This window comes from Nilaparvata lugens, chromosome 14 (genome assembly GCF_014356525.2).
Source record: "Nilaparvata lugens isolate BPH chromosome 14, ASM1435652v1, whole genome shotgun sequence".
Lineage (NCBI taxonomy): Eukaryota > Metazoa > Arthropoda > Insecta > Hemiptera > Delphacidae > Nilaparvata > Nilaparvata lugens.
Genome location: NC_052517.1, coordinates 5,302,993 through 5,318,717, shown reverse-complemented (window position 1 = coordinate 5,318,717; position 15,725 = coordinate 5,302,993). Strand labels below are relative to the sequence as shown.

Below are 15,725 nucleotides of genomic sequence, written 5' to 3'. Positions count from 1 at the left end.
AATATTGACAACAGGGTAAACAGCTAGATGGAAATTCAATGAGCGCCACTATTCAAAAAGGGCTGACAAATAATCTTGAATAGTAGAGCTCATCGAATTTCCATCCAGCTGTTTACCCTGTTGTCAATATTTGCAGTAGCAGAAGTCTTCGGGGTGAATAACAGCATTTAATTGAGATTTTCGATTAATAATAATTACCAAACAGGTAACCTAACCTAAACTAAACTAACCCAACCAACGAACATCTTATAAAATATTGTATTAAATGGAAGCAGGGCTTGCTTCGCTCGCATAGAAGTAAAGGTGCGTACAGACAGAGCAACAGTGGTTCGACCGGGGAACGCGAGAAGATCTAACATCTTCCGTAACGTTCATGATGTGTGCGACTGCAGAGCGGGGGCGGAGCGACTGCGGTACGATGGAGGAACGAGGGCGGTACGAAGGCGGAGCGTGCTCGGTGCGGGTTGGAAGCGCGTATATGTGTACGCAGCTTAAGAAGCACGCCACGCTCTTGGAAATTTAGATAGACCCGCTTTGCTCCGCTATTATCAAATCAAATCCATTTATTGCCAACGACAAGTATAAAACAAGTATAGGCCACGTCATAAAAATACAATCATTGTTATACATGTACATAATATCACAATTTCATCACAATTTAAAAATTATTCATATTAAAGCTGAAATATTCATTCAGATTGTAAAAGCAGTTTCTAATTAGAAAATCTCTAATTCTCAATTTAAAATCTTTTACAGCCAAGTCTCTAATGTTTATTAGTAATTGGTTAAAGAATCTAATTGCACACTCCTTAAACTCACATGACTGGATTTGTACCGACAATATTCATTTCTCAGGTTCAATTTACTTCTGGTATTGTGGGAATGAATTTCAGAATGACTAGAAAAGGACATAACATTGGTTTTTACGAACAATAAACATTGAAATATAAAAATACATGGTAAACACATAATTCTAAGCTTAATGAAAGAGGTAAGGGGTGGAACTTTACATAATTATATTTCTTATTGCCCTCTTTTGTAAAATGAACAAAGAATTAGCATCTTTGTAGTTTCCCCATAATATTGTACCATGGGAAAGATGAGAGTGTACATAGCTATAGTAAACAGTAATTAGGATCACTTTTTGTGTAGTTGAGAAGTTGATATTGTGGTAATTATTCATATTGAATGAAAAAGACTAAGAAATTGTCAAAAAACCACTGATTTATCAGAGATTGACAATGGTGTAATAACCGAAACCGGTCTTTCTAATTATCAATAAATCAGTGGCTTTTTGACAATTTCTAAGTCTTTTTCATTCAGTAATCAGGATATTTTGAGACACTATCTCCTTCAGTCTCTTGAGCATAAAAGTACCCCTTGTGATTTTTAGGGTAGTGTAATCAACATGACTCTTCCACTTCATATTACTTTGTATGTTGAAGCCTAGGAATTTGACTAAATTTGGTGAATGTCGAGCTCCATAAGACACAGATAAATCCTGTGTTTTGTCTAAATTTAAAGCAAGTTTATTAGCTCTACACCAAGATCCACCCTCTTTTCTAGAACAGTTTCTCTCATTTCGCTATCAGTAATTACATTTAGACATGAATCATCGGCATACATGTAACACTTTGTACTCTCATACTCAATGTTCCCTGGCAGGTCATTCATATATATTATGAAAAATATAGATATAATGTAGATAGATATTATCTATAATATCGCTTCGCTCGTTTAGAAATGAGAAGAAGCTTGCTATAAATTATAAAAATGCTCGCTTCGCTCGCTTGAAGAAGTAGATAAGTTTGCTTTGCTCACTTGAAGATGAGAAGAAGTTCTCTTTTCTCGCTAAAGAAATATGGAGATGCTTGCTCCGCTCGCAAAAAAACTTGACGAAATGAAAACTTAATAAAATGGAAACTTGACTAACTAAAAACTAAAATCTAGACGAAATGAACATCTAAAAAATAAAAAGTTAACGACACCTTAAATATATTGACAAACTGATAACTGGAAAATTATTGACGTACTCCAAACTTGAGGAATGTACAACTTGTTAAATTGAAATCAGATGAAAACTGGTCGAACTGAACACAGAATAATATTAGATATTCTCAACCAATTTGTGTAAATTAAATTATTTAAACAGAAATAGTTTGTGTAATTTATTGACAAAATAAATTGTTTTTAACTGTAATTTATTTACGGTATTTATTGTGTAATTATTGACGTACTCCAACTTGTTAAATTGAAATCAGATGAAAACTGGTCGAACTGAACACAGAATAATATTACATATTCTCAACCAATTTGTGTAAATTGAACAGAAATAGTTTCTGTAATTTATTCAGAAACAGTTTAATTTACACAAATTGATTTCAGTTTAAATGAATGAATTCGATTGATTCATTGGTTGACTTGTTTGATTGCAGGTGTGCTCAGCCACAGCGTCTGACTCAGTGAACGCAAATGACCTGGAGTTTGGCAGTTTCTACGAATCTGATTGGCTCTCCAATAACCTACGCACCACTGTCAACACAATCACACTCAGTCCCGAACCGGCAATTGTCATCAATTCAGAGATATCCGACAGTAAGTAATCGATCTATAAAATCTATAAATACAGAGTGTGCCACGAAACAGCTAAAGACCATGTAGGTTTTACATGGTATTTGCAAGAAAAAACGCCCAGTAAAATTCTGTTATAACCAACCTATCGACCTTGGTTTTTAAATAATTAGATTTCTCAAAACGTCATTAACTAGAAAACTTTCAGTCGGCATCTAATTCTTAGGATATGGCTGGAAAGAAGGAGAAATCTCCAATACGATTCATGTAATTTGTTCCTTTTTTGGACACTTTATTAGTGCTCAAAGTTGAAATAGTATATTACGCTACAAGCACAGAAAGTTAGTGTTTACGGTATGAGGATAGTTTCCCAGGCGAGGCTTGCCGAGCCCGGGAATATGTTATCCGAATACCGTAAACACCTTTCTGAGAGAGTCGCATACAATATTTTTCACCACACTACAGGTATAGCTGACGCCAAAAAGTTAGGCAGTTTCGTGGGTCTCTTTTGTGTTCCAACAGCTGATGTTGTCAAGTAGAGTTGTCATCTAGCTTTGCAATAAATAGATGCATACATGTGACCCACGAAGCCGACTAACTTTTTGGCATCAGCTATATTAAGAATAATAAATTGAATAAGAATGTTTTATGAGGGGGGGGGGAACTTTGATGTCTCATATCTCAAGAACCAGACGTCGTAGGGTACTCAAAGTGGGGTGGAAATTTCCGATCTCATCCTCCTGAACACAATGCACCATATGGCACAGTTGTCCAAACACATTTTCAAAAAGCGGCCGGAAAGGGTACTCTTTCTGGCCTTAGCCGGAAAGAAACCTGTTCTGACGTCAGACGAGAGTCGTCTGCAAACAATGTCTTTCAGATCTACGTAGGGACTGGAAAACAGCTGCTTTCTGTCCAGTGTGGCGAAAAAGTACATTCGTCGAGTTCAAAGCCAAATTACAAACAGTTTGAACGCTCAAAAAAAGTTCAATAACGTCAATGGAACTAATTATGTAATTCTAATTGGAAATTTGTTCCTCTTTCCAACCATATCCTTAGAAAACTAGATTTTGACTGATAGTTCTCATTGACGTTTTTGAAAAAATCCGAAAATTGATAGGCCTATATCTCAAAAACCAAGGTTGATTAACGAAAATGTTACTAGAGATTTTTGGTTGCAAATTTCATGTAGAATCTGAGGTATTCAGCTGTTACGCCTTTAGTGGGACATTCTGTATATTTAGACCTTCTCGTGAGGGACTCTTCACGGAAAAAACCTTACGAAATCACTTTTTCTTGCATTAAGGGCCGTTTGCACAGTCAAAGTTTGAACTGAATTCAATCAGCTGGTGGCTTGAACCATAGAGAAAAGATAGCATAAGTAGATATCCCATGGTATAGGGCGTTTATGTGGCAACTTTTACTGTTCCATCAAGCCGATAGTCCACGTAGTTCTTTCCCATGCAGCTGTGTGACACTGGTAGTCTCTGAAATTGTGCCGTTCATACACTCTTACACTCCCAACAACACACTAATATACACAGTAGTCGATAGTGATCGGCTTCAGTTAACAAGAAATCGACTCATGTGACTTGGCTCTCGGAAATGATGACCAACTATGTGAAGAAACTTGGTACAAAACTCATCTTGACGAATTTCAGTGATGGAAACCAATTTCAGTGGACCTTTTAATCAATCTCTCGACTCGACTGGAAACATCCTGCTTGGCCATGTAAACTGACACTCACCGGCCTTTCATCCGTAATATACTAATTTAAACTAGTTTGTATCCTATATTTCAATTCTTCATCAAATCTCAAACTTAAATCCAATCTAATCTTTCATTAACCCTTGATTTGTTTGTGTGTGCTCAGTTGTAATAATTAAATGAAACTAATTCTTGTCTCTGTGTTTCAGCGTGCACCAAACGGGCAAACTGGCACCAACCAGGGCCCCGTGGCCTCCCTACCGTCACCCCACCCCTACCCACGCGGCCTACACGGACCCGCGACGTCTGCTCTGCTGCCGTGTGTTCCACGCGCTCGCCTTCACCATCCTCTACAAGGCGGTCTCCCTCACTCACACTCTGCCCGAACACGTCATCAGCCTCATCATATATCTGCTCGAAATGTGTGTTCAGTGCGCTGCGCTCGATCAGACTGAACAACCCAAGCAGGTAACCCAACCTGAACTAAACTAACCAAACCAACCAAAGACCTTAAAAATGCATAGACTCCCATGCAGCGCTAGTGTCGTACTTAAAATTCAAGGTATATAAAATACAGGTCATGACACAATCCCGTGATGCATTGCAAAATCGCCACTTTATGGGACATTCTAGTTCACCAATTTTCAAATTTATCATCTGTTATCATTACATAACATGATGTGTTATTTGTAATTTTTGTCAAGGGATATTGCTTGTCTTTGAATTGTAAATAAATCCTCGACAGAATAATATTATCTATATTCCAACTAGGAACTGAATTGTTGATTTTTAGATTTAATCTTAGACCAGTTATAGAATAGACACGCCCCATTGTATATTCTTACTGAAAGTCGATGAAGCCAACATCTACTGCCATATCGTGACGTCAACATCGGATAGAAAACTTTTCTGTAGAGTTTGTTTTCCATAGCAGATAATGTCCATTTTCATGAATAATAATCTACTTTCATCTGAAATAGACACAATCTGCTATGGAAAACATTGTAAACAAACTACAGAAGAGTTTTCTATCCGATGATGACGTCACAATATGGCGATACGGCAGTAGATGTTGACTTAGGAGGCTAGACTTTCCAGCGTGTCTATTCTATAACTGGTCAAAGGATTTAAATGATTGGGAACTTCAAACTGTTTTTGAGGTTAGCCCTTTGTCCCAATGCCTTATGAATCATAACATGTTACAAGAATAAGAACAATTTTTAATAATAAATGGATTATTGAACCATTTTTCATTGAAATTTCATTATTAAAAAATCGAAAACCTGATTTTACATATCATCTGAACCAGAATATTGTTTTTAAAATGCATAATGCATGATTTTCTCACGAGTAAATTGAATTAGATTGGATTTTCAAATTTACCGCCTTAAAACCGCAAAAAATGGCCGCTCCATAAGGAACACGAGTGTCTTGGCCTCGTTTTGATAGACTTTGTATAAAACATATTATCAAATGGCAGCAGGGCATAGATGTAAAAAAATGGTCGCTTAGCTAAGCTGAGAAGTAGACAGACTAAAACCTGGATAAAATGAAATTCAGAACTCGACAAACTGTGAATTTGACAACGGAAAAGTTGCTACATTTCAAACTCAACGAAATGAGTTTTTGACAATGTAAAAACTTGACATGCTGAAAGCTTGTCGAATTAGAAGAACTGGGAAACTGAGAAATTGACGGACTCAACACTTGACAAATCAAGCTTCATGTTCCTTGTACCCTTGTTCCCTTCAATCTATTCACCATATTTTGACTTTAGATACTGTTTTTTACTTTCCTTGCCGTATTACCATAGGTAAGGAAAGTATTGCTTTCCGAAAAAAATTAAGGTACCCAAATTTCTTAATTTCTATACGTTTCAAGGTCCCTGAGTCCAAAAAAGTGGGTTTGGGTATGGTCTGTAGTGTGTGTGTGTGTGTGTGTGTGTGTGTGTGTGTGTGTGTGTGTGTGTGTGTGTGTGTGTGTTTATGAGTGTATCTATGTGCGTCTGTGTACACGATATCTCATGTCCCAATTAACGGAATGACTTGAAATTTGGAACGTAAGGTCCTTACAATATAAGGATCCGACACGAATAATTCGATCAAATGCAATTCAAGATGGCGGCTAAAATGACGAAAATGTGTCAAAAACAGGGTTTTCGCGATTTTCTCGAAAACGGCTCCAACGATTTTGATCAAATTTATACCCAAAATAGTCATTGATAAGCTCTATCAACTGCCACAAGTCTCATATCTGTAAAAATTTCAGGAGCTCCGCCTCATCTATGCAAAGTTTGATTTTAGATTCCCAATTATCAGGCTTCAGATACAATTTAAACAAAAAAAAATCGATTGGAAAAGATTGAGCATGAAAATCTCTACAATTGATGTTCAGTAACATTTTCACCTAAAATTGAAAATAAGCTCGAAATTCGAGAAAATGTGATTATTCAATTGCAAACTGTTGGCAACTGTTGATTCTATTAAATCATTCACTATGAAGAGATAGCACACATCGTGTGTCTCCAGCGTTATTATCCTGTCACCAGCTGTCTCAAATCTTTGAATAGTAGACTCTTATGCGCGTGAACACTAGCGTCACGTGATCAATTTTCATAACGGCAAGGAAAGTAGTGTGAGTGCGCCACACCAGATTTTTGTAAGATGTAGTGATATTTCTCCATTATGAAACACTAGAGTATTGTCTAAAAATATAACTTTTCAATAAATACCTGAATTTTCAGACAATATTCTAGTGTTTCATCACCTCATTTTCATACTTTTATTTGATTGCAGTATGCTCAATCTCCCCCCCCCCACAACGTTACCACTCCTGGACAATGACAATGTACAGTGTCATACTGTACATTAGTTTTTGCATTTCACCTTTCTTCCAATTGAATACTTGTACCCTATTACCACTTCAAAGAAAGTAAATGTAAATAAAAAAAAGTGAACAGAGAATTGGCTTATCTTGGAAATCTTGCAGTATACTAAAAGTATTTTTTTATTGCAGAAATTTTCGTTGAAGCATGAACGAAATATAATTCATTCATATTATCCAATAACTTACTTTTTTCGAGAATTTAGGAATGATTGGTTGTTTTCTAATTACAGTATAAGAAAAAAACATGTAAAACTTGATCTCTCCAAAACTAAATTTTTCCCGGGTAGTTTCATGTAAAGTTCTTGGGTTGAATTTGAATTGCCATGCATGGCCCAACATGGATAATAAAGAATTCGATGAGAGAAGAATGAACCATGTCTCCAAAATAGCTGTACAAATAGAATATAGTACAGATTTTATGTGATATTGAAATGAAATGGGAATAAATAATAATATGGATGTCAAACTACTGTATAAGCATATAGAATAATAGAGCATAATTATATGAATATAGTATATAACATAAAACACAATAGCGCAGACAAGAAGACAGGCAATATTATCTCATTGAACAAAAACAATCAATTGCTTCGACAATCGAAAACCAGTTTTCCGGTTCTCCGGTGTGAGTGCGTGTACTCACAATCATAGAAGTTGGGACTGTGTTAGTGAGTTCGACCACACTTTTTCGAAAGGCTAGTAGGGAATTGAAGCTTTCTCGATTCAGAGTTCTTTGCAGGTACTTCGTTCTAGCGTGTTTCGGACGCTATTTTCCAACCGATAATCATGAAAATAGTACCAAATTGTTCAGAAAGATTTGGACATCTGGCGCCGTACCGCCAAATTTTGATATCACTTATCAATTTTTTCCTATTGAACGTCAAACTTTGCCAAATTTTCTCCAAGTTCATCGAATTTTAAAGTCATTTTATAGTTGGAAAATTGGAATTTAGCGGTACGGCGCCAGATGTCCAAATCTTTCTGAACAATTTGGTACCATTTTCATGATTATCGGTTGGAAAATAGCGTCCGAAACACGCTAGAACGAAGTGCCTGTTTCAGCCCTTTTTCCGAATTATAACATTGCTCTTAAACTAAAAATGAACCACACTATAACAACGAGATTTGATATGGATTTAATCCAGTTTAAAATAAAATTAGGGTTACTCTTACGTCAACATATTGTGTTGATACTGTATCATGTGTGGTGATACTGTATCATTTATGGTGATACCAGAGAAAAGACATAGAATAGAATAAAGATGAGGTAGTTTGTAGCCATTGACCAGTTATTAAATGTTTGTGATTGTTGCAGGCGAAGGTGATTTCTTTGACAACTATCTATCAAGCGCATTGGAACTGGATCTTCCCGCACTAATGCCTGCCCTCACTCCGCCACCCAATCAGGAGCAAGGAGCGTCCTCCAACAGCCAATCAGAGCACTCCAGTCTTCAGGCTGCTATCATGGGTTGGTTTCAGTTATAGAGAAAATATAGAATTAGCATGGTTTGTAGAATTCATTCAAAGTTTGGAAGTTTTGTATCAAATTATCATCTAAAATAATTTGAGGAGGATCAACAGGCACAGCCGAAAACTGTTCCTCCCGCGAATTTTGATTCATTAAAATAGTCCAGAAAAATGTTATGTTTTCTTCAATTTATACAATTTTGTGTAATTTTCTCACCAAACTCTTGAAACAATTAATTTTGAATTTAGAAAGATTAAGATCCGAAATGATAACAAAATTTATTCTATTTGACACTCAAAACTTTTCTCAAATATTATCTATAGTTATTATATTACAAATTGCTTTTTCATATCATATACAGTTCAATAATTATTTTCTTAGTCTATATCATGTAAATTCATCTATAATTTTGCTGTATTGTAAGCTATTGTATATAAGTGTATAAGACAGTATATATTGTAATCTACATAAATAAAGTACTCAATCAATCAATCAAAAACTGTAAAATAAAAATTAATTTGCAATATTTTGATCAGACTATTAAAACTTCTCCACTAGAAGCACAGCAAATTATGGTGTTGTGTATCAAGTTGAGATGATACTGTATCATATTGTGTTTATATTGTATCATGTAAGGTATACAATATTGTATCATTTGTGGTGATACTGTATCATTTATGGTTTCAATCATAGAGAAAAGATAGCATTAGAAGATATGCCATGGTTTGTAGAATTCATTCAAAGTTTGATGCCACGGTTTGTAGAATTCGTTCAAAGTTAGGAAGTTGTGTATCAAATGATACAGTATCAACACACATGATACATTATCACCACAAAATGATACAGTATCATCTCTGATACACTATAAAAACTTTATATGAATTATATTTGGAAGGAAAATAACATAATATACAAAAAACAAGACGAGACTCACATGTGCTGAATATTATTTCAGCTTAAAATTGGTCATTTGATTTGATTTTTTGTTTAATTTATATTTGTTCAATTATTTTTTTTTAATTAATTTTTCGATGTTTTAGGAAAATAGTATACATAAACAAGACCAGACTCACATGTGCTGAATATTATTTCAGCTTAAAATTGGTTATTTGATTTGATTTTTTGTTTTGAAAAATATTTCTATTGATTTTTCAATTATTAAACCTTGTTTTCTTTGTCCTCCACTACAGAAGGCCTCCAGTCAGTACCCAACAACTTGTCCCTGCTCGCTACAGCCGCTCAGCTTTCTGTGATACGCCACACAAACACACAATCAACTGCAACTGGTCAATCGTCAACAAGCCACGCCTCCTCAGTACCTGGTAGGGCTGCGATTGGTCAATCATCGTCAAGCTACACCTCCTCGGTGCCTGGCAGGGCTGCTATTGGCCGATCGTCCTCAAGCCGTGCCTCCTCCTCCAAATCATCCACGCCTGCCAGTGCTGTCATTACCTTTCTTCTGCAAGCTCCTCCTCATCTGTGTCTTCTAGGGCTGCCATTGATCAAGCCACGCCTACTTCAATGGTAGCCACGCCCACTTCAGCGGATGCCACGCCTACTTCAGCGGAAGCCACGCCTACTTCGGAAGAACAAGGGGCGGAGTCAACGGCAACCACTGATATGCAGCTGATACCAACCAATCCTAACCTAGCACTGGAGTTGAATTCAAATAGTCAGCAGGAGACTGCAGGATATTCCAGGTGAGATTTTAGATTCTGCTTTAAACATTATCGGGGCTTGATATTTTCTAAAATAACCATAACAATCCCAGGTACTAGAATTGTTCTGTAATTAATCATTCAAATATTTTCCCTGTTGAAATATTCTATGTTTTGTCCACTCTCCAATTATTTATTTATTTATTCAGTTATGTACAATTATTAGACTCATATGAGAAGGCTCAATAGACTTATGCCCAAAACTGTCACTTCTAAAATTTCTACTACTGTCCAAATCGAAATGTAGGACAAGCTCTACTATCACTTATTAAAATAACAAATTACATGTCAATCAAAACAAAGAAATCTTCAATCAAAAATCTTATCCTGTGAAAGCACTTCTAAAATTCCAATCACTTCTTTTCACATGATACTACTTGTACATTTATACACATACAATATAAATATTATACTAGCAGTTCTGTGAACAGTAGACCTCACGCTGTTTTCTCATCCACAAGTATCTGATGTCACCTGTTTGAAATGTCAACTAACTCATTCACGTTTGTATTCCATATGATAATTCATCCAGTTCCGTGATAATCTTCCCATCTGATGAAAATACTCCTCAAATATTTTTAAATTATTAGATAATATTGATTTGTCCATTTAACTATTTAAATCATCCATTAAATTTGTTTTTTCAAATGTGAGAATATTCATACTGATGGGAACGCATAATAATACCATGACTACAAAACAAAATATTGAAACCCCACCTTCTAGAAATAGACACGGCTTCTCCAGACATCTGTGTAATGCACGCAATGAACTATCAGATCACATCAGATTTTAAAACCCCCGCGCTGACTGCGTTATAGTTTGAATGCTTTATAAAAATGTGATCTATGCATGTCTGAGAATAATCGGTAACTCGTGTTGGTAAGGTTAGTAAGTTAAATTCTAACCTTATCTTGGACTTTGTCACCTATAAATTTGGAAGAAAAATAGCACAAGGACTACCTATCTTTCAATGTTATTACATTAGTGTCATTTGCATTGTAAATAAATAAATAAATTAATAAATAATGAATAATCCACTTGTCAGCTGATTGATTATGGATAATTCTATAGTCTGATTGATCCTATTTTCAGAGTAGATGATATATATATAGTGATATCGGAGTATTGAGGAATTCCTTTTCTTTTCATATTATCCTTAAAATGCAAAATTTCAAAAAACCTTGTGTATACATCGACGCGCAGTTGAAGAAGGAATATTCCTGCCAAATCTCATAGAATTCTATCAACGCATTTGGCCGTAAATGCGTTACATACATACATTCAGACAAAAGAAAATCCGAGTTAAAACATAGACCTCACTACGTTTGGTCAATTAATTTTTGTAATTTCCATAGGTTGGCCGCCCTGCCATCGACTAGTGGCGCTGCGGCGGTGGAAAATGGAACTACGTCGTCAGCTGTAGTCCAGTGTCCATCATCCAGGTGTCAGTATGCCAGTGGCAGTAAGAGGAATCCCAAAAACCGTATGCTGGTGAGTAAATTCGTCACCAGTCTGCAGTAATATTAGGCTCAACTCTCACTTACACGACTCAAGTCGAGAAGTGACTCGACTCTATTGGAGAGCATGTGTTTTCAAATGGTGACGTCGCAGACACTCAAAGCTCCTTGTGTATCTTTTCGAATGCAACACAATGCTTTTGAGAAGATACAAAAGAGCATCTGTTGCTTATAGAAAGATACATTAAGGCTCAACTCACACTTACTATATTAATAAAAATCAACTCAATTGCCGTGTGAATTATCTTTTATAAAGTTTTTTGACTGTAAATCTTCCTGACGTTATTCAAATGTATGGAATTTTTCTGTATTATTGTTGAATAAAATGAATATTCTATTCTATATTCTAACTGAAACCTGAAAAAATACTCGCACATTTGAATGTATCTCATCTACTATTTGTGTATTTCCCATTAATAAAAAACCAACTGAAACCTGAAAAAATTACTCGCACATATGAATGACACTGTAGTCTATTATTTTTTCCTACAGTTACGTTGAAAAGTGGCCATTGTTGCACTGATTACAGAACGCAAAGAATCACTTTTCCGCTCTAGTGCGGGAAAAATTTTTCTGCACTCCAGATTTGCAACATGGCAACGCAAAATACTTAGTAGGTTATATGGAGCAACAGTGCAGCAAAATCAAAATGAAGTTGGTAACAGTGACTGCTGTGGCTGCTATAGTGAGCAGAGGTGCAACCAAGCACAACGCGCTAATTATTATTCATTATATATTATAACCAAGGACAACGAGGACTTTAGGATTTTAGGATTAAGGTTTTTATCAATAATAAAATTACACAGAAAAACATTTGATGCATTTCAGGCAATTTTACCCATAGTTACCCACTTTTCATATTCAATGGTAACTGTAGGAAAAACTTAATGTGAAATACGTGCGCAAAGTTCCTCTGCTGCACTCAAGAAACCATTCCGCCCTCGCCTACGGCTCGGGCGTAAACGTTTCTTTCGGTGCAGCAAACTGACACTTTGCGCACTAGTTGCACAAATAACTATTGTATGTTTCATTCATAAAAATCAACTGAAACCTGTTTCTTTTTGTGTCTAAATAGAACCAGTTTTCGAGTGAATCATCAGCACCACCAGAGCGCAAAGTGAAGGCCAACGAGAGCATCATCTCACTACTGCTGAAGCTGCACTCTCAGCTATCGGGCGTTCCGGACTCGTTCAATCCGGATGAAGAAGATCCGGATCCGGACAGTCGGATCGGTGATGGACCTGTCTTTGTCGGCAAACTGCTGCGGAGGATCATGGCGTTGGATTCATTGTGCAGGTGGGTTTTGGAGAGGAATTGAGGTTAGGCTAAAAAGATTGAGGTTAGGTTAAAAAGATTGAGGTTAGGTTAAAAAGATTGAGGTTAGGTTAAAAAGATTGAGGTTAGGTTAAAAAGATTGAGGTTAGGTTAAAAAGATTGAGGTTAGGTTAAAAAGATTGAGGTTAGGTTGAAAAGATTGAGGTTAGGTTAAAAAGATTGAGGTTAGGTTAAAAAGATTGAGATTAGGTTAAAAAGATTGAGGTTAGGATAAAAAGATTGAGGTTAGGTTAAAAAGATTGAGGTTAGGTTAAAAAGATTGAGGTTAGATTAGGTTGGGTTACTAATGCCCGATTTTATAAAATAACTAACGCGCCGTTAAAGGGAGCGTAAACTGCAGAGAACCAATGAAATCGGATTCAAAAAATCGCCGTTAAGGGGCGTTTAGGGAAGTCAAGTTTTCTTGAATTCAAGATTTGTGTGAAATGAGTGTATTTTGCAAGCTTAAGAACAGAAACTTCAAATCAAATTTATTGCCAAATACATATAAATAACTAGCCGACAGGCTCGCTTCGCTCGCCATATCCGTCTAGCCAGGGGGCTCCGCCCCCTGGACCCCCGACTGGATCGTCCAAGAATGAGATCAGCAGGCGAGCGTTTGAGCATTTTTATCATATGTTAGGACAATCCAGTCGGGGGTCCAGACTCAACGTCTGGCTAAACGGATATGGCGAGCGAAGCGAGCCTGACGGCTAGTAATATAATATTCCCAGGAATAGGTCTGATTGCAGTAGCAGTGCCCAATCAATTTTTCCGCGATAAATGCATTTCAATCTTCAACTCGGTGCCAACCTAACAAAGTCAACTCAACTTAATGCCAATCTGACAAAATTATTAATTTAGTTACCAGTTGACAACTGTTTCGAAAAGGTACTCTCTCTAGATTATAGTTCTATATTAACATATGGTATGGACATTTTTCAATTATTATTAAGAGAATAAGAAGAATATACATACGAACTTTGAACCCTTAAAAACCACCCTTAGAATTGAAATATTGTCAAAAGATTTCTTAGTGCGCCTCTAAAGGGCCAACTGAACATACCTACCAAATTGGAACGTTTTTGGTCCGGTAGATTTTTAGTTCTGCGAGTGAGTGAGTGAGTGAGTGAGTCAGTCAGTCAAGTCAGTCAGTCAGTCAGTCAGTGAGTGAGTGCCATTTCGCTTGTATATATATATAGATTCACAAATACAGGGAAAACAAAATTCAGTTTCATACATTAGAAATTTACTAACAAAATTACAAAAGCTTCCATTGAAACTAAATAATAATCCAATTCTAATTTATGATATTGGCGTTGCAAGCAAAACAAAGTTTTTGCTCTAGCAACGAGCATTCCAATTATACCAATTATATGTAGTATTATATAAATTGAATTCAGTCTGAGAGACAACTTTCAGGTAGTAAAGGGGGAAATAATTAAATAAAACTTGAAAATAAAGAATTGAAAAATGCCTAGGATAAAAATATTTCGACTACAACATTTTCGGTCTTGATCCAGTTTCAATTTTCAAGAAACTTGAATGCACTACTATACCTATGTAGGCCCTTCTTCAAGTTTTGTTGATTCAAGCTGATGTTGAACTAACGATCAACTTTGAATATTATGATAATATCATAATCATTCAAACAGCTTACCGTATTTCGCGAGAAATAAAAATCTTGAAATTCTATCAAAATAATCTGATTTGTGGACATGACATGCTTTATCACTATAATAGAGTATATTATACTCTAATTTATAGTGATAAACCATATATTATAGGCCTACTCTAATTTATAGTGATAAACCATGTCATGTCAACAAATCAGATTGATAGAATTTCTAGATTATATTTCTCGCGAGATACGGTAAGCTGTTTGAATGATTACACAGCTGATCTCCCACACAGGCACACGCATCTTCTGTTATCGACAGACGACGAAATTATACAAACATCTTCTTTTTTTCTTTTTTTTAAGATTACGTCCTAAAGACTCCAGTCATGGAGTATAAGACAAGTCATGTTATAACATAATAATTCTAACACTAAGTAGTTCAACCTAGTTTAGGTTTGAAAGGAATTCTTGTACACTATAAAAAGCTCTATCAACTAAATATTTTTTAATTTGTTTTTTGAAAATCTTCAAATCATCATTACTTTTCAAGATTTGAGGTAGCTTGTTATAAAATTTCCTACCAATATAATCTGGTTTTTGTTCAAATAACCTACTATTGTGACCCATTATATGATAATCTGCTCTGTTTCGCGTATTATACTCATGAACATCTGAATTCTGGATCACACCACTCGTTTTCACATGCATTACAACTTCATATACATACAAAGATGGCACAGTTAATAGACCAAGCTTTTTAAATAAAGGCCTACAAGAGTCTAACCTATTCACTTTCTCTATACATCTGAGTGCCTTCTTTTGAATCTTAAACACCCTGTCCATATTTTGTTGAGATGAATTACCCCATACTAAAATAGCATACCTAATATGAGATAGTATAAGTCCATGGTAAGCAGTT

The 15,725-nt window shown here is 35.8% G+C and overlaps 1 protein-coding gene across 1 annotated transcript in view; it reads left to right on the top strand.

The window, feature by feature from the left end:
* LOC111064279 (E3 ubiquitin-protein ligase Ubr3) overlaps positions 1-15,725 on the top strand; it is a 144,680-nt gene that overhangs the window by 91,129 nt on the left and 37,826 nt on the right. The window contains 6 exon segments of the mRNA XM_039441147.1: positions 2,436-2,595; positions 8,481-8,633; positions 9,824-10,149; positions 10,152-10,333; positions 11,710-11,845; positions 12,947-13,167. Of these exon segments, the coding sequence (XP_039297081.1) occupies positions 2,436-2,595; positions 8,481-8,633; positions 9,824-10,149; positions 10,152-10,333; positions 11,710-11,845; positions 12,947-13,167 (1,178 nt within the window).